This window comes from Pan troglodytes, chromosome 6 (assembly GCF_028858775.2).
Source record: "Pan troglodytes isolate AG18354 chromosome 6, NHGRI_mPanTro3-v2.0_pri, whole genome shotgun sequence".
NCBI lineage: Eukaryota > Metazoa > Chordata > Mammalia > Primates > Hominidae > Pan > Pan troglodytes.
In genome coordinates this window covers 71,363,576-71,386,319 of record NC_072404.2, presented here as the reverse complement: position 1 = coordinate 71,386,319, position 22,744 = coordinate 71,363,576, and the positions used below count along the sequence as shown (strand labels likewise).

The 22,744-nt window shown below is 52.1% G+C and overlaps 1 protein-coding gene and 3 pseudogenes across 1 annotated transcript; 1 reads left to right on the top strand and 3 right to left on the bottom strand.

Annotated features, from left to right (window-relative positions):
- The first annotated feature begins 28 nt into the window (after positions 1 to 28).
- Positions 29 to 2,383, top strand: LOC134810620 (protein capicua homolog; annotated as a pseudogene).
- A 1,916-nt stretch (positions 2,384 to 4,299) lies between these two features.
- LOC129144584 (putative uncharacterized protein FLJ44672) lies at positions 4,300 to 8,726 on the bottom strand (annotated as a pseudogene).
- Positions 6,274 to 7,156, bottom strand: LOC134810619 (putative uncharacterized protein FLJ46235). The gene is given in 2 exon segments (XM_063815927.1): positions 6,274 to 6,960; positions 7,076 to 7,156. Coding segments are annotated over 2 exon segments (768 nt in total).
- A 1,393-nt stretch (positions 8,727 to 10,119) lies between the features above and the next one.
- LOC134810618 (putative uncharacterized protein FLJ44672) overlaps positions 10,120 to 22,744 on the bottom strand; it is a 28,002-nt pseudogene continuing 15,377 nt past the window's right edge.

The following is a 22,744-nucleotide window of genomic DNA, read 5'->3' as shown; positions in this document are numbered from 1 at the left end:
GCCCTCCAGGCCCACCTCTTGCCTCGCCATGGCCTCCTCGGGCCAGGATCCCGCCTTGGGGCTGCCTCCACACACCCAGCTCGTGCCTCGCGGAGGCCCTCCGGAGGCCAAGCTCATGCGTCACAGCGCTTAAGGGAGTTTTTCAAGTAAAAATGAATGAAGTTGGGAGCGGTGGCTCATGCCTGTAATCCCATTTTGGGAGGCTGAGGTGGGTGGATCACCTGAGGTCAGGAGGTCAAGACCATCCTGGCCAACATGGTGAAACCCCACCTCTAATAAAAATACAAAAAATTAGCCAGGTATGAAGGCCACTGAGATTGTGCCACTGCACTCCAACCTGGGTGACAAGAGTCAAACTACATTTCAAAAACAAAAAACAAAACTTGAGGCCTGGCCTTCTGCTCCTCTCCAAACCCCCTTCTCTGGGCCCAAGACACCTTGGCTGAGGAGGGGGCTGAGGACGTGTGAGCCCCTGCCAGGAACCCCCTGCCCGGACCAAGTACTTGGCCCACAGGCCTGCGTCCAGCGAGGCCTCCCGTGGCGTCAGCGTGTTCGTGTGGAGGAATGTGGAACCTCACTCTGTGGCCGTGTTCCCCTGGTACTCCGTCCCCTTCCTGACTCCTCCCTGGAGCCACACGAGGCCCAGCCACCTGCCAGTCACTCAGTGGCCTCCAACCAGAGCAAACAACCTGCCAAGTTGGCAGCTGTTGCTCATGAGCATCCACCAGGTGGGACAGGGAGTGTTGACCCTGGGTGGCCCCCTGGAGCCACCTGCCCTGAAAGCCCAGGGCCCAGAACCCCACACACTTTGGGGGTGGTGGAACCTGGTAAGGGCCCACCTCCCACCATGGAGGAGGAGCCCTGGGCCCCTCAGGGGAGTCCCTGCTGGACAATGAGACAGAGAATGACCACGATGATGCTTTCCTCTCCGTCATGTCTCCTGACACCCAGTTGCCTCTACCACTCAGATGATGTCAGGCCCAGTCCCTCAGTGCCCTGCGCAAGGAACAGGACTCATCTTCTGAGAAGGATGGACGCAGCCCCAACAAATGGGACAAGGACCACATCCGGTGGCCCATGAGTGGCGGTCATGATCTTCAGCAAGCGGCACGAGGCCCTGGCAGGGCGCACCAGGGTCACCCAACCAGGACAACCGGACCGTCAGCCAGATCCTGAGCGAGCGGTGGTACACCCTGGGGCCCAATGAGATGCAGAAGTACCACGACCTGGCCTTCCAGGTGAAGGTGGCCCACTTGCAACAAGGACCGAAAGAAGTCCAACTCAGAGGCCAAGCCCACAAGCCAGGGGCTAGCAGGAGTGTACAAGGGCTCGTGGGAGCGGAGTATATCAGAGATGAGCACTGCCACTGCCCCTGGGGTGTCCTCTGAACTCCTGTCAGTTGCAGCCCAGACACTCCAGAGCTCGGATACCAAGGAGCAGCTTCTGTGGGGCAGAACGGCTGCACACAGTCAGGGAACCTGGCTCAGCCTGGCCCAAGCCTTCTCCCACAGGGGTGTACACAGCCTGGACGGCAGGGAAATAGACCGTCAGGCACTACAGGAACTGACACAAGTGGTGTCTGGCACTACATCATACTCTGGCCCAAAGCCTTCTACTCAGTATGGAGCTCCAGGCCACTTTGCAGCCCCTGGTGAGGGAGGTGACCAGTGGGCAGCCCTGCTGCTGCCCACCTGAGCTGCTCATTCCCAGCACATGGCCAGTGACGACATAGTGAGTGATGAGGAGCACGTGGTCATCCATGAGGAGGAGGGGGTGACGATGTCATTGCTGATGATGGCTTTAGCACCACTGACACTGATCTCAAGTTCAAGGAGTGGGTGACCGACTGAGAGTGGTGACAGCTCGGGGGAGGAGCCAGAGGGCAACAAGGGCTTTGGTGGGAAGGTATTTGCACCTGTCATTCCTTCCTCCTTTACTCCTGCCGCCCCTTGCTGGATCCTGAGCCCCCAGGGTCCCCCGATCCATCTGCAGTTTTTGGCAAAGTCCATGGTCCCACCCCCTCCTCCTCCTACACATACTCGGATGCTTCCTCCTCAACCTTGGCACCCACCTCCTTCTTACTGGGCCCAGGAGCCTTCAAAGCCCAGGTGTCTGGTCAGGGCAGCAGAGTGGGCCCCCTACGGCCCCTACCGCTGGGGATGGGGGCCCAGGGATGCCTTCCAAGGCGACCTGTTTCCTCCCAATGGATCCTTCCACCTTCTGGTGCAAGAGACCTGAAAGTGTGGGCGACCTGGAGCTACCAGGCCCCTCAGTCATCGCGGTCCCTCCCAACACTAAGGCTTTCCTAGGCAGGAGCTGGGCTGAGCCACCCAGGGGGCAGAGCCTGAAGAGGAGAAACTGACTGGGCTTTGGGGGTTGGGGCAGAGGGAACCCCACGGACATGGATCCCGCACTGGACGACCCCACCACGCCCAAATGCAAGATGAGAAGATGCTCCATCTGCAGCCCAAAGCCCAACACCCCCAAGTGTGCCATGTGTGATGGGGACAGCTTCCCCTTTGCCTGTACAGGTGGAGAAGCCAAGGACGGGCTCAGGGAACCGGAGACCGAGAAGGCGCTGTCCTCTTCACTGCACGTGCCCTGGACCAGTGCCGGCCCTGATCCTGCAGCTCTTCCAGGCCCACTGCTTCTTCCTGTCCACTAGGCCACAGCCGCTCTCCAGGCCCACTGTGCACACATCTTCCCCTCCAAGGTTTGTTCTGCCCCTGCCCTGACTCCCAGCCCTGCGGGGGTCCTGTCCCCACCTCACCTGGCTCAGACTCTGACGCTGCCCTGGCTGCCCCACCACTGCCTCTGCCCAAGAATCACGTGAGGCTGAGAGTAGGGGCAGGGGCAGCAGTGGTGCCAGTTGGGGGGCGGTCCAGTGGGAGGAGCCTCAGCCTCGCGGGCTGCTCCGTGGGACTGATGACTGCATGATCTTCTGGGCACCTCATGGATCTTCAACTGCAGGTGAAACGGATGCTGGTGGTGGGTGCAGGGCTGCTGGGAGCCGCTGCATGGGTCCCAAAGGCTGGACTGGGGCAGGTGCCAACTGAAGCTGCTGGGGCAGCATGGGCAGGATGCTCTGCACACAAACCTTGGAGAAGAAGATGTGTGCATAGTGGGTCCACTGCTGCTGCCCCTGCCCTGACTCCCAGCCCTGCCTGACCCCACCTCACCCTGCTCAGGCTCTGGCGCAACCCTGGCTGCCCTGCCACTGCCTCTGCCCCAGAGCTGGGGCCTCGACAGCCTGGCTGGAAGGGGACACCCCAGCCCTGCCTCAACACCTGGGTCCCTCCATAACTACCACAGGCAGGTGGGCATCCCCAAAGAAGATCCCAGGACTCACAGTACCCCCTGAGAACATGGACACTATGTGGGGGTAGCAATGGAGGGCAGGATGGTTATCTTCTCCAGGGTAAAGCCATTTAATCCTTTCAGTTTGGGAAGGAATAAGGCCTGCTTTTTTTTTTTTTTTTTTTTTTTTTTCCTTTTGAGATGGAGTCTTGCTCTGTCACCCAGGCTGGAGTGCAGTGGTGAGATCTTGGCTCACTGCAACCTCTTACTGCCGGGTTCACGCCATTCTCCTGCCTCAGCCTTCCGGGTAGCTGGGATTACAGGTGCACGCTACCACGTCCGGCTGATTTTTGTATTTTTAGTACAGACGGGGCTTCACCATCTTGGCCAGGCTGATTTTGATCTCCTGAAATCGTGATCCACCGGCCTCCACCTCCCAAAGTGCTGCGATTACAGGTGTGAGCCACCACGCCTGTCCAAGGCCTGCTCCTCTTATATATACCCCCTACCCCTGCAGCTGTGCCGGGGGAAAGCTGGGCAGTTTCCCTCCTCTGAGCCCCTGTACATACCATGAAGTGTGGGACCTTCAGAGCTTTTCACTTTTCGGAAAATAGCTCCTGCTGGGGCTACAAGATGGAGTGTGAAGAGGGCCTTGGGCCACAGGGAGGCGCCTGTGGAATAGGGGGAGTTCATGCACCCCTTCTTTCTCCAGAGGGGCTGGACTCAGGTGAGTATGGGGGTGGGGGCTCCTGCACTTCGACACAGGCAGCGGGAGGGTTTTCTCCCGATTCCCTCTGCACTCCCAACTTGAGTTGTACTTTTTAAGAAAGTGATTCACCCTGCCTTTGCCCCCTTCCCCAGAACAGAACACGTTGATCATGGGCGATATTTTCTATTGTGCCGAAAAGTTGCCATGACTGTCATTAAACCTGTTTAACACCAAATAATAAGGAAAATAAAATAAAAAATTCGGGCTTGGTGCAGAAACTCACTCCAAATAAATTACCTACCAAAATATTTATATAATGGTGGAAATATTCCAAAATTCCATATTTTGGGATTTATACACAAAAGATAAAAAAAATTAGAGGCCAAGAGGCTGCCGGAAGGGAAAAACGGGGCCTGGAAAGGCCATTGTGAGGAATGAGCTGGGCCTAAAGAGGCCACTGGCAGGCGGGAGCTGGGCCTGCCGAAGCGGCCGAAAGGCAGGAGCGCTGGACTGGGGAGGCCACAGTGAGGCTAGAGCTAGCTGGGCGTGGAGAGTCCGCTGTGAGGCCGAGGCCAGGCCCATGCAGGCCTTCGGGAGGCAGGATGCCAGGCCTGCAAAAGCTGACTGGAGATCAAGTTCTGGGCCTGAAGAGGCTGCCAAAAGTCAAAAGCAGGGCCTGGGAAGGCTGCCTACAGCCATGAGCTGGGCTGGGCTGAAAGAGGCCACTGGGAGGCAGGAGGAGCTGGACCTGGAGAGGCTGACTCGAGGAAGTTTTGCACCTGGAGAGGCCGCCGAGAGGACGGAGCTGGGCCCAGGGAGGCCAACGTGCAGCTCTTCCAGGCCCACTTCCAGGCCGATTTGAGGATGACTTGGGCCTGCAGAGTCTGCCGGGAGGCTGGAGCTGGCCCTGGAGAGCCTGACTCAAGGGCAGTCTGGGCCTGCAGAGGCCGCCATGCAGGAGGCAGAGGCTGGGCCTCTAGAGGCCGACGAGAGGCAGGAGCTGGCCCCGGAGGGGCCCTCGTTGACGACGCGTTGCGCCTGGAGAGGCCGCCGGGAGGCTGGAGCTGGGCCTGGAGAGGGCGACTTCAGGACGATTTGGGCCAGCAGAAGCCGCCGGGAGGCCCAAGCTGGGCATAGAGGAGCCCACCGACTGGAGGCCGTTCGGGGCCTGGAGACGCCGTTGGAGGGCAGGAGCTGAGCCTGGAGAGGCCACCGTGAGGCCTGAGCTGGGACTGGGGAGCTGGGCTTCAGGAAGTTGTGGGCCAACCAGGGCCGCTGGGAGCTGGGCGGGAGCTGAGTCCAAAGAGGTTGTTGGGAAGCCGGAGTCGGGCCTGGAGACGCAGCCGGGAGGAAGAGCTGAGCCCGGAGAGGACGCCGGGAGGCTGCAAGTGGGTCTGGAGAGGCCGACTTGAGGAGCTTCTGGGTCCGGAGAGGCCGCCGGAAGGGAAAAACTGGGCATGGAAAGGCCGTTGTGAGGAATGAGCCCCATGGGCCTGAAGAGGCCACTGGCAGGCAGGAGCTGGGCCTGCCGAAGCGGCCGAGAGGCAGGAGCTTTGGACTCGGGAGGCCGCAGGCGAGAGCGAGCTGGGCGTGGAGAGTCCGCTGTGAGGCAGAGGCTGGGCCTGTGCAAGCTTTCAGGAGGCAGGAGGCCAGGCCTGCAGAGGCCAACTGGAGGTCAAGTTCGGGGCCTGCAGAGGCCGCGGGAAGTCAAAAGCGGGGCCTGGGAAGGCCGCCGGGAGGCATGAGCTGGGCTGGGCCGAAAGAGGCCACTGGGAGACAGGAGGAGCTGGACCTGGAGAGACGGACTCGAGGAACTTTTGCACTTGGAGAGGCCGCCGAGAGGCTGGAGCTGGGCCTGGGGAGGCTGACTTGAGGACGACTTGGGCCTGCAGAGGCTGCCGGGAGGCAGGAGCTGTCCTTGGACAGGCCTACCTGATGACAGTCTGGGCCTACAGAGGCCACCGGGAGGCAGGAGCTGTCCCTGGACAGGCCTACTTGACGACAGTCTGGTCCTGCAGAGGCTGCCGGGAGGAAGAGCTGGGCCTGGAGAGGCCGACTGGAGGAAGTGCAGGGCCTGGAGCCCATGCAAAGGAGCAAACGCCAGGCTGGGAGAGGCCGCCCTGACGCATGAGCTTGGCCTCCGGAGGGCCCTGAGGCAGGAGCTGGGCCTGCGGGGGCTGCCCCAAGGCGGGAGCCTGGCCCGAGGAGGCCACGGCGAGGCAAGAGGTGGGCGTGGAGGGCCCACTGTTGAGGTAGAGGCTGGGCCTCTAGAGGCCGCCAACAGGCAGGGGCTGGGCCTGGAGAAGCCAACAGAGGCATGAGCTGGGCCTCAACAGGCCAGCGTGAGGGAGGACTTCTCTCAGCATGAGAGAGGCCAGTGTGAGGCAGGGGCTCACGCCTCTGGAATGGGTGCCAGAGGCATGAGTTGGGCATCAACAGGCCACTGTGATGGAGGAGCTGGGCCGCACACAGGCTGCCGGGAGGCAGGCAGGGACTTGGTCCCGGGAGGCCGCCGTGAGGCGAGAGCTGGGCCTGGAAACGCCCCTGGGAGTCAAGAGCGGGGCCTGCAGAGGCTGTTCTCCAGCCAGAGCTGGGCCTGTACAGGCCACCGGGAGGCAGGAGGTGGGCCTGAGGTGCTTCGCTGGAGAAAGTTCAGGGTCTACAAAAGCCGGCGGGAGCTGGGCAGGAGCTGAGCCAAAAGAGCTTGCTTGCTGGGAGGCCGGAGCTGGGCCTGGAGAGGCTGACTTCAGGACCACTTGGGCCTGCAGAGGCCGCCGGGAGGCCCAAGCTGGGCCTGGAGGAGCCCACCGACCGGAGGCTGTTTGGGGCCTGGAGATGCCATCGGAGGGCAGGAGCTGAGCCTGGAGAGGCCACCGTGAGGCCTGAGCTGGGCCTGGGGAGCTTGGCTTGAGGAAGCTGTGGGCCGACCAAGGCCACCAGGAGCTGGGCAGGCACTGAGTCCAAAGAGGTTGTTGGGAGGCAGGAGTCGGGCCTGCAGACGCAGCCGAGAGGAAGAGCTGGGCCCGGAGAGGACGCCGGGAGGCTGCAAGTGGGTCTGGAGAGGCCGACTTGAGGAGCTTCTGGGCCCGGAGAGGCCGCCGGAAGGGAAAAACTGGGCCTGGAAAGGCCGTTGTGAGGAATGAGCCCCATGGGCCTGAAGAGGCCACTGGCAGGCGGCAGTTGGGCCTGACGAAGCGGCGGAGAGGCAGGAGCTTTGGACTCGGGAGGCCACAGTGAGGCGAGAGCTAGCTGGGCGTGGAGAGTCCGCTGTGAGGCAGAGGCTGGGCCTGGAGAGGCCGACTGGAGGTCAAGTTCGGGACCTGCAGAGGCCGCGGAAAGTCAAAAGTGGGGCCTGGGAAGGCAGCCGGGAGGCATGAGCTGGGCTGGGCTGAAAGAGGCCACTGGGAGACAGGAGGAGCTGGGCCTGGAGAGATGGACTCGAGGAACTTTTGCACTTGGAGAGGCCACCAAGAGGCCGGAGCTGGGCCTGGGGAAGCCGACTTGAGGACGACTTGGGCCTACAGAGGCCACCGGGAGGCAGGAGCTGTCCCTGGACTGGCCTATTTGACGACAGTCTGGTCCTGCAAAGGCTGCCGGGAGGAAGAGCTGGGCCCGGAGAGGACGCCGGGAGGCTGCAAGTGGGTCTGGAGAGGCCGACTTGAGGAGCTTCTGGGCCCGGAGAGGCCACCGAAAGGGAAAAACTGGGCCTGGAAAGGCCGTTGTAAGGAATGAGCCCTATGGGCCTGAAGAGACCACTGGCAGGCGGCAGTTGGGCCTGCCGAAGCGGCCGAGAGGCAGGAGCTTTGGACTCGGGAGGCCGCAGTGAGGCAAGAGCTAGCTGTTCGTGGAGAGTCCGCTGTGAGGCAGAGGCTGGGCCTGTGCAAGCCTTTGGGAGGCAGGAGGCCGAGCCTGGAGAGGCTGACTGGACGTCAAGTTCGGGGCCTGCAGAGGCCGCCGAAAGTCAAAAGCCGGGCCTGGGAAGGCCGCTGGGAGGCATGAGCTGGGCTGGGCCGAAAGAGGCCACTGGGAGACAGGAGGAGCTGGGCCTGGAGAGGCTGACTCGAGGAACTTTTGCAACTGGAGAGGCCGCCGAGAGGCCGGGGCTAGGCCTAGGGAGGCCGACTTGAGGATGATTTGGGCCTGCAGAGGCTGCCAGGAGGCAGGAGTTGGCTCTGGACAGGCCGACTTGACAGTCTGGGCCTGCAGAGGCCGCCGGGAGGAAGAGCTCGGCCTGGAGAGGCCGACTGGAGGAAGTCCAGGGCCTGGAGAGGATGCAAAGCAGCAAACGCTAGGCCTGGAAAGGCTGCCCTGAGGCACGGGCTTCACCTACAGAGGCCACTGGGAGGCAGGAGCTGGGCCTGCAGAGGCTCCCAAGAGGGAGGAGCATTGCCCCAGGAGGCCACAGTTAGGAAGAGATGGGCCTGGAGAGCCCACTGTGAGGTAGAGTCCGGGCCTGTAGAGGCCACCGTCAGGCAGGGGTTGTGCCCGTTGAGGCCAGAAGAGGCATGAGCTGGGCCTCAACAGGCCAGTGTGAGGCAGGAGCTGACAGTTGGGCAGGTTGCAAGAGGCATGAGTTGGGCCGAAAGAGACCACCGTGAGGGAGGAGCTGGGCCTGTACAAGCTGCCGAAAGGCAGGAACAGCTTTGGACTGGAGAGGCCACAGACAGGGAGGAGCTGGGCGTGGAGAGTCTGCTGTGAGGCAGAGGCTGGGCCTGTACATGCCCTCGGGAAGCAGGAGGCTGGGCCTGGAGAGGCCGACTTGAAGTTTTGCTCCTGCAGAGGCCACTTAGAGGCAAGAGCTGGGTGTGGAGAGGCTGACTTGAGGTCGATTTTGGCGTGCAGAAGCCACTGGTAGCTAGGAGTTGGCCCTGGAGAGGCTGATTTGAGAACAATTTTGGCCTGTAGAGGCCACTGGGAGGGAGAGCTTGGCCTGGAGAGGCCAACTAGAGTAAGTTCAGGGCTTGGAGAGTATGCACAAAAGGAAATGCTCAGCCTGGAAAGTGTGCTGTGAGGCATTAGCTTGGCCTACACAGCACCTGGAGGCAGGAGCTGGGCCTGCAGAGGGTGACTTCAGGACAATTTTGGCCTGCAGAAGCCTTTGGGAGGAAGAGCTTGGCCTGGACCGACTGACTGGAGGAAGTTTTGGGACTGGAGTATGCATCAAAAAGCAAAAGTTAGGCTAGGAAAGGCCACTTCGTGGCACGATCTTGGCCTACAAAGGCAATTGTGAGGCAGGAGCTGGGCCTGTAGAGGCTGCTGAAAGGCAGGAGCTTGGCCTTAGGAGGCTATGCTCAGGCAAGTGGTGGGCCTGGAGGGTCTACTGTGTGGTAAGAGTCTGGGCCTGTGTAGGCCGACATGAGGCAGGAGCTGAGTTAGGAGAGGCCAACTTTTGGAGAATTTGGGCCTGTAGGGGCTGCCAGGAGGCGAGAGCTGTGCCTAGAGAGTCCGTCTTCTAGCATGAGCTGGGCCTAAAGAGACCATTGTGAGGCAGCAGCTGCCTGGGAGGCAGGCAGATTCGTGGCCTGGGGAGGCCACCGTGAGGCAAATGCTCAGTTTTCGGAGGATGCCGTGAGGCAGGGAGAAACTTGGCTTTCGGTGGCCGCAGTGAGGGAATAGTTTGATTGCTGAGGCTGCTGGGAGGCCGAAGGTGGGCCTGGAAAGCTTTACTTTAAGAAGTCTGTGGCCTACAGAGGCTGCCAGCAGCTCAGCAGGAGTTGGGCCAAAGGAGGTTGTTGTGAGGCAGGAGACGGGCCTGTAGACGCACCGGGAGGATGAGCTTGTCCTGGTGATGCCGAGTTAAGCACATTCTGGGCCTGGACAGGCTGCAAAAGGCAAAAGCTGTGCCTGGGAAAGTCGCCGTGGGGCATGAGCTTGGCCTAAAGAGGCCATTGCAAGGCAGGAGCTGGGCCCGTAGAGGCTGCCGAAAGGCAGGAGCTTCGCCTGAGGATGCCACAGTGAGACACCATCTGGGTCTGGAGGGTCCACTGTGAGGCAGAGGCTGGCCTGTAGAGTCCGACAGTAGACAGAAGTTGGGCAAAAGGCTAATTTCAGGAAGTTTTGGGCTTCAAGAGTCAGCCAGGAGGCAGGCACTAGGCCTGGAAATGGCCCGACAGTCATGAGTTGGGCCTAAATGGGCCACTGTGAGGGAGGAGCTGTGCCTGTTGAGGCTGCTGGCAGGCAGGCAGAAACTTGGCCTGGGGCAGCTGCCATGAGACAAGAGCTGGGCCTGGAGAAGCCCCTGAGAGGTAAGAGCAGGGCCTGCAGAGGCTGTTCTCAAGTCAAAGCTGGGCCTGTTCATGCCACCGGGAAGCAGAAGGTGGGCCTGGAGAGTTTTACTTGAGGAAGTTTTGGGCCTACATTGGCCGCCGTGAGCTGGACAGGAACTGGGCCAAAAAAGGCTGTTGTGAGGCAGCTGTTGTGAGGCAGCAGTTGTGCCTGTAGACTCAGCCAAGAGGAAGAGCTGGGCCTGGAGAAGCTGCCATGAGACAGAGGTTGGGCCTGTAGACGCTGACAGGAAGCAGGAGCTGGGCCTGGAGAGGTCAACTTGAGGAGATTTTGGGCCTTCATAGGCCACCAGGAGGCAGCAGTTGGGACTAGAGAGGCTGACTTGAGGAAGTTTTGGGCCTGGAAATGACGTCCTGGGACAGGAGCTGGGCCTGGAGAGGCCACCGTGAGGCATGAGCTGGATGTAGAGAGGCCAGTGTGAGGCAAGACCTGGGTCTGTCTAGGCTGCTTGGAGACAGGCAGGAATCTGGCCAGGGAAGGTTGCCATGAGACAAAAGTTGGGCCTGGAAAGGCCCTTGTGAGGCATCAGCTTGGCCTAAAGAGGCCAGTGGGTGGCAGGAGCTGGGTGTGTAGAAGCTGCTGAAAGGTTGGGAGCTTGGCTTGGGGGGTCCACAGTGAGGCAGATACTGGGCCTGAAGAATCTTCTGTGAGGCAGATGTTGTGACTGTAGAGGCCGACGGTAGGCAGAGGCTGGGCCTGGGGAGGCCAAGATGCAGGAGCTGGGCCTGGAGAGGCTGCCAAGAAGCATGAGCTGGGCCTAAACAGGCCAGTGTGAGACAAGAGATCAGCCTGTAGAGAGGCCTACTTGAGGAAGATTTTGGCCTGGAGAGACTGTCAGGGGCAGGAGCTGGGCCTGTTGAGCCTGCTGGGAGGCAGGCAGGAACTTGGCCAGGGATGACCTCTGTGAGGCAAGAGCTGAGTCTGGAGAGGCCACTGTCTTTCAGGAGCTGGGCCTATTCAGGCTGCCGGGAGGCAGAAGGTTGTGCTGGAAAACTTGATGTGAGAAAGTTTTGGGCCTATAAAGGCTGCCAGGAGCTGGGCAGGAGCTGAGCCGAAAGAGGTTGTTGTGAGGTAGGAGGTGGGCCTGGAGATGCAGCCGGGAGGAAGAGCTGGGCCTGGAGAGGCCCACTTGAGGAAGTTCTGGGTCTGGAGATGCTGCCAAAAGGCAAAAGCTGGGCCAGAATGGCCACTGTGAGGCATAAGCTTGCCCTAGAGAGGCCATTGAGGCAGGAGTGGGGCCTGTAGAGGCTGCTGAAAGGCAGGAGCTTGGCCTAGGGGGCTGCAGTGAGGCACATGCTGGGCTGGGAAAATCTGCTGTGAGGCAGACGTTGAGCCTGTAGAGGCTGACGGAAGGCACAAGTTGGGCCTGGAATGGCAGACTTGAGAAAGTTCTCGGTCTAGAGAAGCTGCTGGGATGCAGGAGCTGGGCCTGGAGAGGCCACCAAGGCATGAGCTGTGCCTAAAGAGGCCAATGTTAGGCAGGAGCTGTGCCTGGAGAGGCCGACTTGAGGAAGTTTCTGGCACGGACAGCCTGTCGGGGGGCAGGAGCTGGGCCTGGAGAGGCCACCGTGAGGCATGAGCTGGGCCTAATGAGATTAGTGTGAGGCAGGATCTGGGCCTGTTGAGGCTGCTGAGAGGCAGGTAGGACCTTGTTTGGGGAAGGCCTCTGTGAGGCAAAAGCTGGGCCTGGAGAGGCCATTGTCACGCAGGAGCTGAGCGTGTTCAGGCCATTGGGAGGCAGAAGGTGGGCCTGGAAAGCTTGACTTGAGGCAGTTTGGGGCCTACAAAGGCCAGTAGGAGCTGGGCAGGAGCTGAGCCAAAAGAGGTTGTTCTGAGGCAGGAGTTGGACCTCCAGACACAGTCAGAAGAAAAGAGCACAGCCTGTAGAGGCCACCTGGGGGCAGCAGCTGGGTCTAGAGATGCCAACGAAAGGCAGGAGCTGGGCCTTGAGAGGCTGACTTGTGGACATTTTGGCCCTGGATTTTGTGGCCTTGACTTGCGGACATTTGGGCCTCCTGCAAAGAGGCAGGAGCTGGGACTAAAGAGGCCATTGTAAGGCAGGAGCTGGGCCTGTACAGGCTGCCAGGAGTCAGAAGATGGGCCTCAAGAGGCCACTGTAAAACAGGAGCTGGGTCTTGGAAGGTGGCCGTGAGGCAAAAGCTGGCCCTTGGGAGGCCAATGAGTGGCAGGAGCTGGGCCTGGTGAGGTCGACTTGAGAAAGTTCAGGGCCTGGAGAGAAGGCTGGGAGGCAGGAGCTGGGTCTAAAGAGGCCATTGTAACGATGGAGCTGTGCCTGTGGAGGCTGTTGTGAGGCAGTAGCCTCATCTGTGGAGACTGTCGTGAGGTATGGTATGGGCCTAAATAGGCCATTGTGAGTCATGAGCTTGGTCTGTAGAGGCTGAGTGGAGAAAGTTCTGGGCCTGAAGAGGCTGCTGGGAGGCAGGAGCTGGGCCAAAAGAGTCAAGCACATTACATTTATTAGGTACTTTATTTCCCCTATTATGTTGTAAGATATAATGAAATTATAGAATTCACCATAATGTAGAATCAGTGGCCGTGTTAAGCCTGTTTTCCTGCGACTAGATGGTCCCATCCTCTAGTGTGATGGGAGAAAGTGACAGATCATCAGGCATTAGATTCTCATAGGGACAGCGCAACCTAGATCCCTCACATGCACGGTTCACAAATAGGGTGTGAGCTCCTATGAGAATCTAATGCTGCTGCTGATCTGAGAGGATGAGGAGCTCAGGCAGGAATGTGAGCAAAGGGGAGTGGCTGTACATACAGATGAAGCTTCCCTCACTCGACACCACTCACCTCCTGCTGTGTGGCTCCTTACAGCTCCATGGCTCAGGGGTTGGAGACCCCTGCTCAAGTGCATCCAAAAGGACTCTTCCCACAGCAGTCTTCCTAGTGGTCAAGTGCAGCAACCACTTAACTCCTAAGGCATGTGCCTCAGCTGGCATTTCATCACAATCAACAGTAAGTGGTAGCTTGAGTCATTGTGAGATCACTTCCTGGAGATCACCAGCATTCCATTTCCCATTGGCAAGGAGCTCAGCACTGCCCCTTGGATAACCAAACCTATGCCCAAATCCCATCTGTGTGGGTTTATCTCCTGGGACCCTTCCTAGCATATTAGTCAGAGTCCAATCAGGAGACATAAACCACTCAAAGGTTTAAAGTGGTAAAATTTAATACAGAGAATTATTCATTATAACAGGGGAACAGCATAATGAGAGATTGGCTAGCACAAAGTAAAGAGAACTCTGGAAAATAAAAGACTAGCACAGGCCAGACATCATGGCTCATGCCTGAAATTCCAGCAATTTCAGAAGCCAACGCAGGAGGATTGCTTGAGGCCAGGAGCTAGAGACCAGCCTGGACAGCACAGCAAGACCCTGTCTCTAACCAAAAAAAGAAAAAAATTAGCTGGGAGTGCTGGTTCACACTTGCAGTCCCAGCTACTTGGGAAGCTGATATGGGAGGGTAGTTTGAGCATGGGAGGTCAAGGCTGCAGTGAGTCATGATTATGCCATTACAGTCATCAAGCCTGGGTGACAGAGCAAGACCCTGTCTCAAAGAACAAAACAACAACAACCATTTACAGACAGAAAAGAAATAGAGTTAATAAGCTAAGGAAAGATGTTAAAATGTGACAAAGTAACATGAGGTCTTTTATCTATTTAAAATAATGAAAAAAACTTATTAAATTATAATACCCTGTGCTGGCAGAGGTGCAGTGAAATGGACACTTTCTTATACTATGAGGGGTGTTTAAGTAGTACATAGCCTTCCAGGGTAAAGCTTGGCAATTTTTTAAAATAATAGAGACAGGGTCTCACCTTACTGCCTCCTCCAACTCTTGGCCTCAAGCAATCGTCCTGTCTTAGCCTCCAAAGGGCTGGGATTATAGCTGGGAGGCACCCAAAACCTTGTCAGTTTACATCAAGGGCAATGAGAATGTCCATTCACCATTACTCACAGTAATCTTACTTCTGGAAATACCTTGGGGAGACAATTCAATCTAAACAAAAGGTCAACTGTACAAACACAGTGAAAATCTAGGGGTAATTGAAGACAGAGTAGTTAAATGGAATAAACAGTTATAAGAAATTAAACTATGATATTTATAGGCACCTGGTAAAAGGTCACTTCATGTTAGCTGCTACTTTTTTGAGACAGGGTGTCACTCTGTCACCCAGACTGGAGTGCAGAGGCCTGATCATGACTCACTGCAGTCTCAGCTTCCCTGGGCTCAAGTGATCTTCCCACCTCAGCCTCCCAAGTAGCTGGGACTACAGGAACACATCACCACACTAGGCTAATTCATGTATTTTTCTGTAGAGATGGTGACTCCCTTTCTTTCCGAGACCTGTCTCAAACTCTTGAACTCAAGCCATCCTCCTGCCTCAGCCTCCCAAAGTATTGTGATTAATGGTGTGAGCCACCACACTTGGCCAGTTGCTACTTTTATCAATATTATTATTCCACTCTATTAAAAATTATTTGTCATTACAAATTATTATTTTAAAGGCTATGGAACAATATGTGTCCCACAGCATAATTGTAAAACCACATACAGTTGTCCCTTGATATACAGAGAGAATTAGTTCCAGCCACCTATCTCTGCATATATCAAAATCCATGCATACTCACGTTTCGCAGTCATCCCTCTGGAACCCACATATAGAAAAAGTCCAAATATGAGTTGGGCATAGAGGCAAGCACCTATAGTCTCAGCAACTTGGGAGGCTGAGGTGGGAGGATTGCTTGAGCCTGGGAGGTTGAGACTGCAGACAGCTGTGATAGCACCACCACACTCCAGCCTGGACAACCGAGCCAGACCTTGTCTTGGGGAAAAAAAAAAAAAAAAAAACAGGTTAGAAATTCTAATGAGATCTGTTGGGTAAAATTCCATATAAGCAAAAAATAAATGAAGCAAATTGTGATAAATCAGTACAACGGACTTTTTGGAGTCCCTGACAATAAAGGTAAGAAAAATGCAAAGCACAGAGATAGATGGCAAAAAAAAGAAATTAGGGAAGCATTGTGTATGTTTAATAAGAAGACACTGGCCATGTTTGTGCAGCAGCAGTATGTCACAATACGATATACCTTGGAGAGCAGTTAACCGATGAGGAAGTTGATAAAAATGATCAGAGAAGCAAAATACTGATAGCGATAGTCAAGTAAACCACGAAGAATTTCCATAACTGATGTCAGCAAAGTGGGAATATTGTACAGTGTGTGTTGAAGTTCTTACACAACAGTTTATTTGCCTTTTGTTTTTTTGTAACATATATACTAAAAGTTCTTCTTGCTGTCAAAAGAATATGTGTAAGTTATTTGAACTTTTCTGTTTTTCTATTTTTCCTGCCATCCTCCCACAGCCTTTAGACATTTTTTATTTTTTTAGAAAATTGAACAAGTGCTTGTTGTCGTGGCTCATACCTCTAGGATGGGAGGCAGGGGTAGAAGGGTCACCTGAGGCCAGGAGTTTGACAACAGCCTGGCCAATAAAGTGAGACCCCATGTCTACAAAACAATTTAAAAATTAGCCAGGCGTCATCATGTATACCTACAGTCCCAGCTACTCAGGAGGCTGAGGCAGGAGGATCCTTAGCCCAGGAGTTCAAAGCTGCAGCGAGCTGTGATGGCACCACTGTACTCCAGCCTGGGTGACAGGGTGAGACCCCATCTCCTAAAAGAAAAAAGAAAGAAACAAAATAGATTAAGTAGCAAGTTGTATGTGGCTTACTTGGAATATTTCTAAACTAGAAGTTCTCAATCTTTCGGGGTATAGCATCCTTTTACATTTTTTAACTTTATTGAATATCTCTTAAGACTTTTTCTTTACATAAATATATTAAAATTAGAAAATGACTAAATTTTAAAAATATTATCACATATTAATAAAACCATTACATGTTGATATAATACAAGTTTTTAAAAATATTTAATATACATTACATATTAATAATAAAATCATTACATGTTAATACTTTTTTTTTTTGGAGATGGAGTCTCGCTCTTTCGCCCAGGCTGGAGTGAAGTGGCGCGATCTCGGCTCACTGCAACCTCCGCCCCCAGTCTCAAGTGATTCTCCTGCCTCTGCCTCTCAAGTAGCTGGGCAGGTGCCCACCACCATGCCCGGCTAATTTTTGTGTTTTTTTAAGTAGAAACGGGGTTTCACCATGTTGGCCAGGCTGGTCTCGAACTCTTGACCTCAGGTGATCCATCCCCTTGGGTCTCCCAAAGTGCCGGGATTACAGGCATGAGCCACTGCACCCACCCCAATTAATATATTTTTAAAAACACTGATTAGTCAGGCAACAACACTGGGCAGGGGTCTCCTCATTCCCAGAGACAAACCCCACTGCACAGCTCCGGGGTTGCAAGGGCTGCAGAGACAAAAGGCTCTAACTTGAGATTTCATTATTTTATTTGTATTTCTATTTGTACTGTGAGACAGGTCGTGCTCTGTCACCTAGACTGGAGTGCAGTTGTGTACTTAGAGCTCACTGCAGCCACAATCTCCTGGGCTCAAGCCATCTTTCTGTCTCAGCTCCCCAGTAGCTGGTACTACAGTTGAGTGCCACCATACCTGGCTATTTTTTAAATTTTTTGTAGAGTGAGGGGTCTTGCTATATTGCCCAAGCTGGCCTCAAACTCCTGACCTCAAGAGATCTGCCCACCTCAGCCTCCTGAGTAGCTGGGACTACAAGTATACATCACCATGCCTACCTACATTTATTTTATTAAATTTTGAAAAATATTTTTGTAGAGAGGAGGTCTTGCTATGTTGCCCACACTGGTCTTGAACTCCTGTCCTTAAAAGATACTCCCATCTCTGCTTCCCAAACAGCTGGGACTACAGGCATGAGCCACTGCACTGAAAATGAAGAGATTTCTTTAATCTAGCATCCCATACTTGGTAGGATTGAGAAAAGCAGTAGTGTTTTTTAAAAATTACTTAATAATTCAGTGAGAATCAAACTCAACCTTGACCCCTGCCTTCTCTCACACCCCACATCCAGTCTGTCAGGAAATCCTGTTGACTGTCTTCACCACGTACTGGACTCCCACCCAGCAACTCCCTGGCCTCCTCCCCTACTTCTCTCCTCTGACCATCTCTCACCACCACGACCCTGGTCAAGACCACTAACATCTCCTGCCTGGATGTTGCCACAGCTTGGCCCCCATGCTTCTACCCAAATCTTCCCACAGCCTTTCTAAAATGAGCAGCCAGAGAATGCTTTCAAATCAGGAGACAGATCATGTCGCCTCTCTGCTCAGAACCCTCCCACAGTTCCCATCTCAGTCAGAGTAAAAGCCAAAGCCCAAGCCCCAGCAATAACCTCCCAGGGCTTATGTGATATGTACTGATCCCTTCCCCTAATTCCTTCTATCTTTCTGCTCCACTGGCCTCCTTCCAGAGCCTCAGACACACCTCAGACACTTTATCCTGTTTTTCTGCCTATAATCCTCTTCCCTCAGCACCTTGGCCAACTCCTTCCCCTCCTTCAAGTCTTTGCTCAATTTTCACTTAGGAGGACACCCCTGACCATTCTATTTAACATTGCCATCTGTCCCCATGCCCACCATGCTCATGTCTTCTTTCTCTTTTTTCTTTCTTTTTCTGTTTCTTCTCTCTTTCGGTCTCTCTTTCACAAGATCTCACTCTGTCACCAAGGCTGGAGTGCAGTGGTGCAATCACAGCTCACTGTAACCTCAAATTCACAGTCTCAAGCAGTCCTCCCACTTCAGCCTCCCTAGTAGCTGGGACTACAGGTATATGCTATCATCCCTGGCTCATTTTTTTTATTATTTATTTTAATTTACTTATTTTATTTTTTTATATATTTTATTTTATTATTATACTTTAAGTTTTAGGGTACATGTGCACAATGTGCACGTTAGTTACATATGTATACATGTGCCATGCTGGTGTGCTACACCCATTAACTCATCATTTAGCATTAGGTATATCTCCTAATGCTATCCCTCCACCCTCCCCCCACCCCACAACAGTCCCCAGAGTATGATGTTCCCCTTCCTGTGTCCATGTGTTCTCATTGTTCAATTGCCACCTATGAGTGAGAATATGCAGTGTTTGGTTTTTTGTCCTTGCAATAGTTTGCTGAGAATGATGATTTCCAATTTCATCCACGTCCCTACAAAGGACATGAACTCATCAATTTTTATGGCTGCATAGTATTCCATGGTGTATATGTGCCACATTTTCTTAATCCAGTCTATCATTGTTGGACATTTGGGTTGGTTCCAAGTCTTTGCTACTGTGAACAGTGCCGCAATAAACATACATGTGCATGTGTATTTATAGCAGCATGATTTATAGTCCTTTGGGTATATACCCAGTAATGGGATGGCTGGGTCAAATGGTATTTCTAGTTGTAGATCCCTGAGGAATCGCCACACTGACTTCCACAATGGTTGAACTAGTTTACAGTCCCACCAACAGTGTAAAAGTGTTCCTATTTCTCCACATCCTCTCCAGCACCTGTTGTTTCCTGACTTTTTAATGATTGCCATTCTAAGTGGTATGAGATGGTATCTCATTGTGGTTTTGATTTGCATTTCTCTGATGGCCAGTGATGGTGAGCATTTTTTCATGTGTTTTTTTGGCTGCATAAATGTCTTCTTTTGAGAAGTGTCTGTTCATGTCCTTTGCCCACTTTTTGATGGGGTTGTTTTTTTCTTGTAAATTTGAGTTCATTGTAGATTCTGGATATTAGCCCTTTGTCAGATGAGTAGGTTATGAAAATTTTCTCCCATTTTCTAGGTTGCCTGTTCACTCTGATGGTAGTTTCTTTTGCTGTGTAGAAGCTCTTCAGTTTAATTAGATCCCATTTGTCAATTTTGGCTTTTGTTGCCATTGCTTTTGGTGTTTTAGACATGAAGTCCTTGCCCATGCCTATGTCCTGAATGGTAATGCCTAGGTTTTCTTCTAGGGTTTTTATGGTTTTAGGTCTAATGTTTAAGTCTTTAATCCATCTTGAATTAATTTGTGTATAAGGTGTAAGGAAGGGATCCACTTTCAGCTTTCTACATATGGCTAGCCAGTTTTCCCAGCACCATTTATTAAATAGGGAATCCTTTCGCCATTGCTTGTTTTTCTCAGGTTTGTCAAAGATCAGATAGTTGTAAGTAAGTGGCGTTATTTCTGAGGGCTCTGTTCTGTTCCATTGATCTCTCTCTCTGTTTTGGTACCAGTACCATGCTGTTTTGGTTACTGTAGACTTGTAGTATAGTTTGAAGTCAGGTAGTGTGATGCCTCCAGCTTTGTTCTTTTGGCTTAGGATTGACTTGGTGATGCGGGCTCTTTTTTGGTTCCATATGAACTTTAAAGTAGTTTTTTCCAATTCTGTGAAAAAAGTCACTGTTAGCTTGATGGGGATGGCATTGAATCTATAAATTACCTTGGGAAGTATGGCCATTTTCACGATATTCTTTCTACCCATGAACATGGAATGTTCTTCCATTTCTTTGTATCCTCTTTTATTTCCTTGAGCAGTGGTTTGTAGTTCTCCTTGAAAGGTCCTTCACATCCCTTATAAGTTGGATTCCTAGGTATTTTATTCTCTTTGAAGCAATTGTGAAAGGGAGTTCACTCATGATTTGGCTCTGTTTCTCTGTTATTGGTGTATAAGAATGCTTGTGATTTTTGTACATTGATTTTGTATCCTGAGACTTGCTGAAGTTGCTTATCAGCTTAAGGAGATTTTGGGCTGAGACAATGGGGTTTTCTAGATATACAATCATATCGTCTGTAAACAGGGACAATTTGACTTCCTCTTTTCCTAATTGAATACCCTTTATTTCCTTCTCCTGCCTAATTGCCCTGGCCAGAACTTCCAACACTATGTTGAATAGGAGTGGTGAGAGAGGGCATCCCTGTCTTGTGCCAGTTTTCAAAGGGAATGCTTCCAGTTTTTGCCCATTCAGTATGGTATTGGCTGTGGGTTTGTCATAGATAGCTCTTACTATTTTGAGATACGTCCCATCAATACCTAATTTATTGAGACTTTTTAGCATAAAGCGTTGTTGAATTTTGTCAAAGGACTTTTCTGCATCTATTGAGATAATCATGTGGTTTTTGTCTTTGGTTCTGTTTATATACTGAATTACATTTATTGATTTGTGTATACTGAACCAGCCTTGCATCCCAGGGATGAAGCCCACTTGATCATGGTGGATAAGCTTTTTGATGTGTTGCTGGATTCAGTCTGCCAGTATTTTCTTGAGGATTTTTGCATCAATGTTCATCAAGGATATTGGTCTAAAATTCTCTTTTTTGGTTGTGTCTCTGCCTGGCTTTGGTATCAGGATGATGCTGGCCTCAGAAAATGAGTTAGGGAGGATTCCCTCTTTCTATTGATTGGAATAGTTTCAGAAGGAATGGTACCAGTTCCTCCTTGTACCTCTGGTAGAATTCGGCTGTGAATCCATCTGGTCCTGGACTCTTTTTGGTTGGTAAGCTATTGATTATTGCGACAATTTCAGATCCTGTTATTGGTCTATTCAGAGATTCAACTTCTTCCTGGTTTCATCTTGGGAGGGTGTATGTGTTGAGGAATTTATCCATTTCTTCTAGATTTTCTAGTTTATTTGTGTAGAGGTGTTTGTAGTATTATCTGATGGTAGTTTGTATTTCTGTGGGATTGGTGGTGATATCCCCTTTATCATTTTTTATTGCATCTATTTGATTCTTCTCTCTTTTCTTCTTTATTAGTCTTGCTAGCAGTCTATCAATTTTGTTGAGCCTTTCAAAAAACCACCTCCTGGATTCATTAATTTTTCGAAGGGTTTTTTGTGTCTCTATTTCCTTCAGTGCTGCTCTGATTTTAGTTATTTATCGCCTTGTGCTGGCTTTTGAATGTGTTTGCTCTTGCTTTTCTAGTTCTTTTAATTGTGATGTTGGGGTTTCAATTTTGGATCTTTCCTGCTTTCTCTTGTGGGCATTTAGTGCTATAAATTTCCCTCTACACACTGCTTTGAATCTGTCCCAGAGATTCTGGTATGTTGTGTCTTTGTTCTCGTTGGTTTCAAAGAACATCTTTATTTCTGCCTTCATTTTGTTATGTACCCAGTAGTCATTCAGGAGCAGGTTGTTCAGTTTCCATGTAGTTGAGCAGTTTTGAGTGAGTTTCTTAATCCTGAGTTCTAGTTTGATTGCACTGTGGTCTGAGAGACAGTTTGTTATAATTTCTGTTCTTTTACATTTGCTGAGGAGAGCTTTACTTCCAACTATGTGGTCAATTTTGGAATAGATGTGGTGTGGTGCTGAAAAAAATGTATATTCTGTTGATTTGGAGTGGAGAGTTCCGTAGATGTCTATTAGGTCCGCTTGGTGCAGAGCTGAGTTCAATTCCTGGGTATCCTTGTTAACTTTCTGTCTCGTTGATCTGTCTAATGTTGACAGTGGGGTGTTAAAATCTCCCATTATTGTTGTGTGGGAGTCTAAGTCTCTTTGTAGGTCTCTCAGGACTTGCTTTATGAATCTGGGTGCTCTTGTATCGGGTGCATATACATTTAGGATAGTTAGCTCTTCTCGTTGAATTGATCCCTTTACCATTATGTAATGGCCTTGTCTCTTTTGATCTTTGTTGGTTTAAAGTCTGTTTTATCAGAGACTAGGATTGCAACCCTGCCTTTTGTTTGTTTTCCATTTGCTTGGTAGATCTTCCTCCATCCTTTTATTTTGAGCCTATGTGTGTCTCTGCACGTGAAATGGGTTTCCTGAATACAGCTCACTGATGGGTCTTGACTATGCAATTTGCTAGTCTGTGTCTTTTAATTGGAGCATTTAGTCCATTTACATTTAAAGTTAATATTTTTATGTGTGAATTTGATCCTGTCATTATGATGTTAGCTGGTTATTTTGCTCGTTAGTTGATGCAGTTTCTTCCTAGCCTCGATGGCCTTTACAATTTGGCATGATTTTGCAGTGGCTGGTACTGGTTGTTCCTTTCCATGTTTAGTGCTTCCTTCAGGAGCTCTTTTAGGGCAGGCCTGGTGGTGACAAAATCTCTCAGCATTTGCTTGTCTGTAAAGTATTTTATTTCTCCTTCACTTATGAAGCTTAGTTTGGCTGGATATGAAATTCTGGGTTGAAAATTCTTTTCTTTAAGAATGTTGAATATTGGCCCCCACTCTCTTCTGGTTTGTAGAGTTTCTGCCGAGAGATCCACTGTTAGTCTGATGGGCTTCCCTTTGTGGGTAACCCGACCTTTCTCTCTAGCTGCCATTAACATTTTTTCCTTCATTTCAACTTTGGTGAATCTGACAATTATGTGTCTTGGAGTTGCTCTTCTCGAGGAGTATCTTTGTGGCGTTCTCTGTATTTCCTGAATCTGAATATTGGCCTGCCTTGCTAGATTGGGGAACTTCTCCTGGATAATATCCTGCAGAGTGTTTTCCAACTTGGTT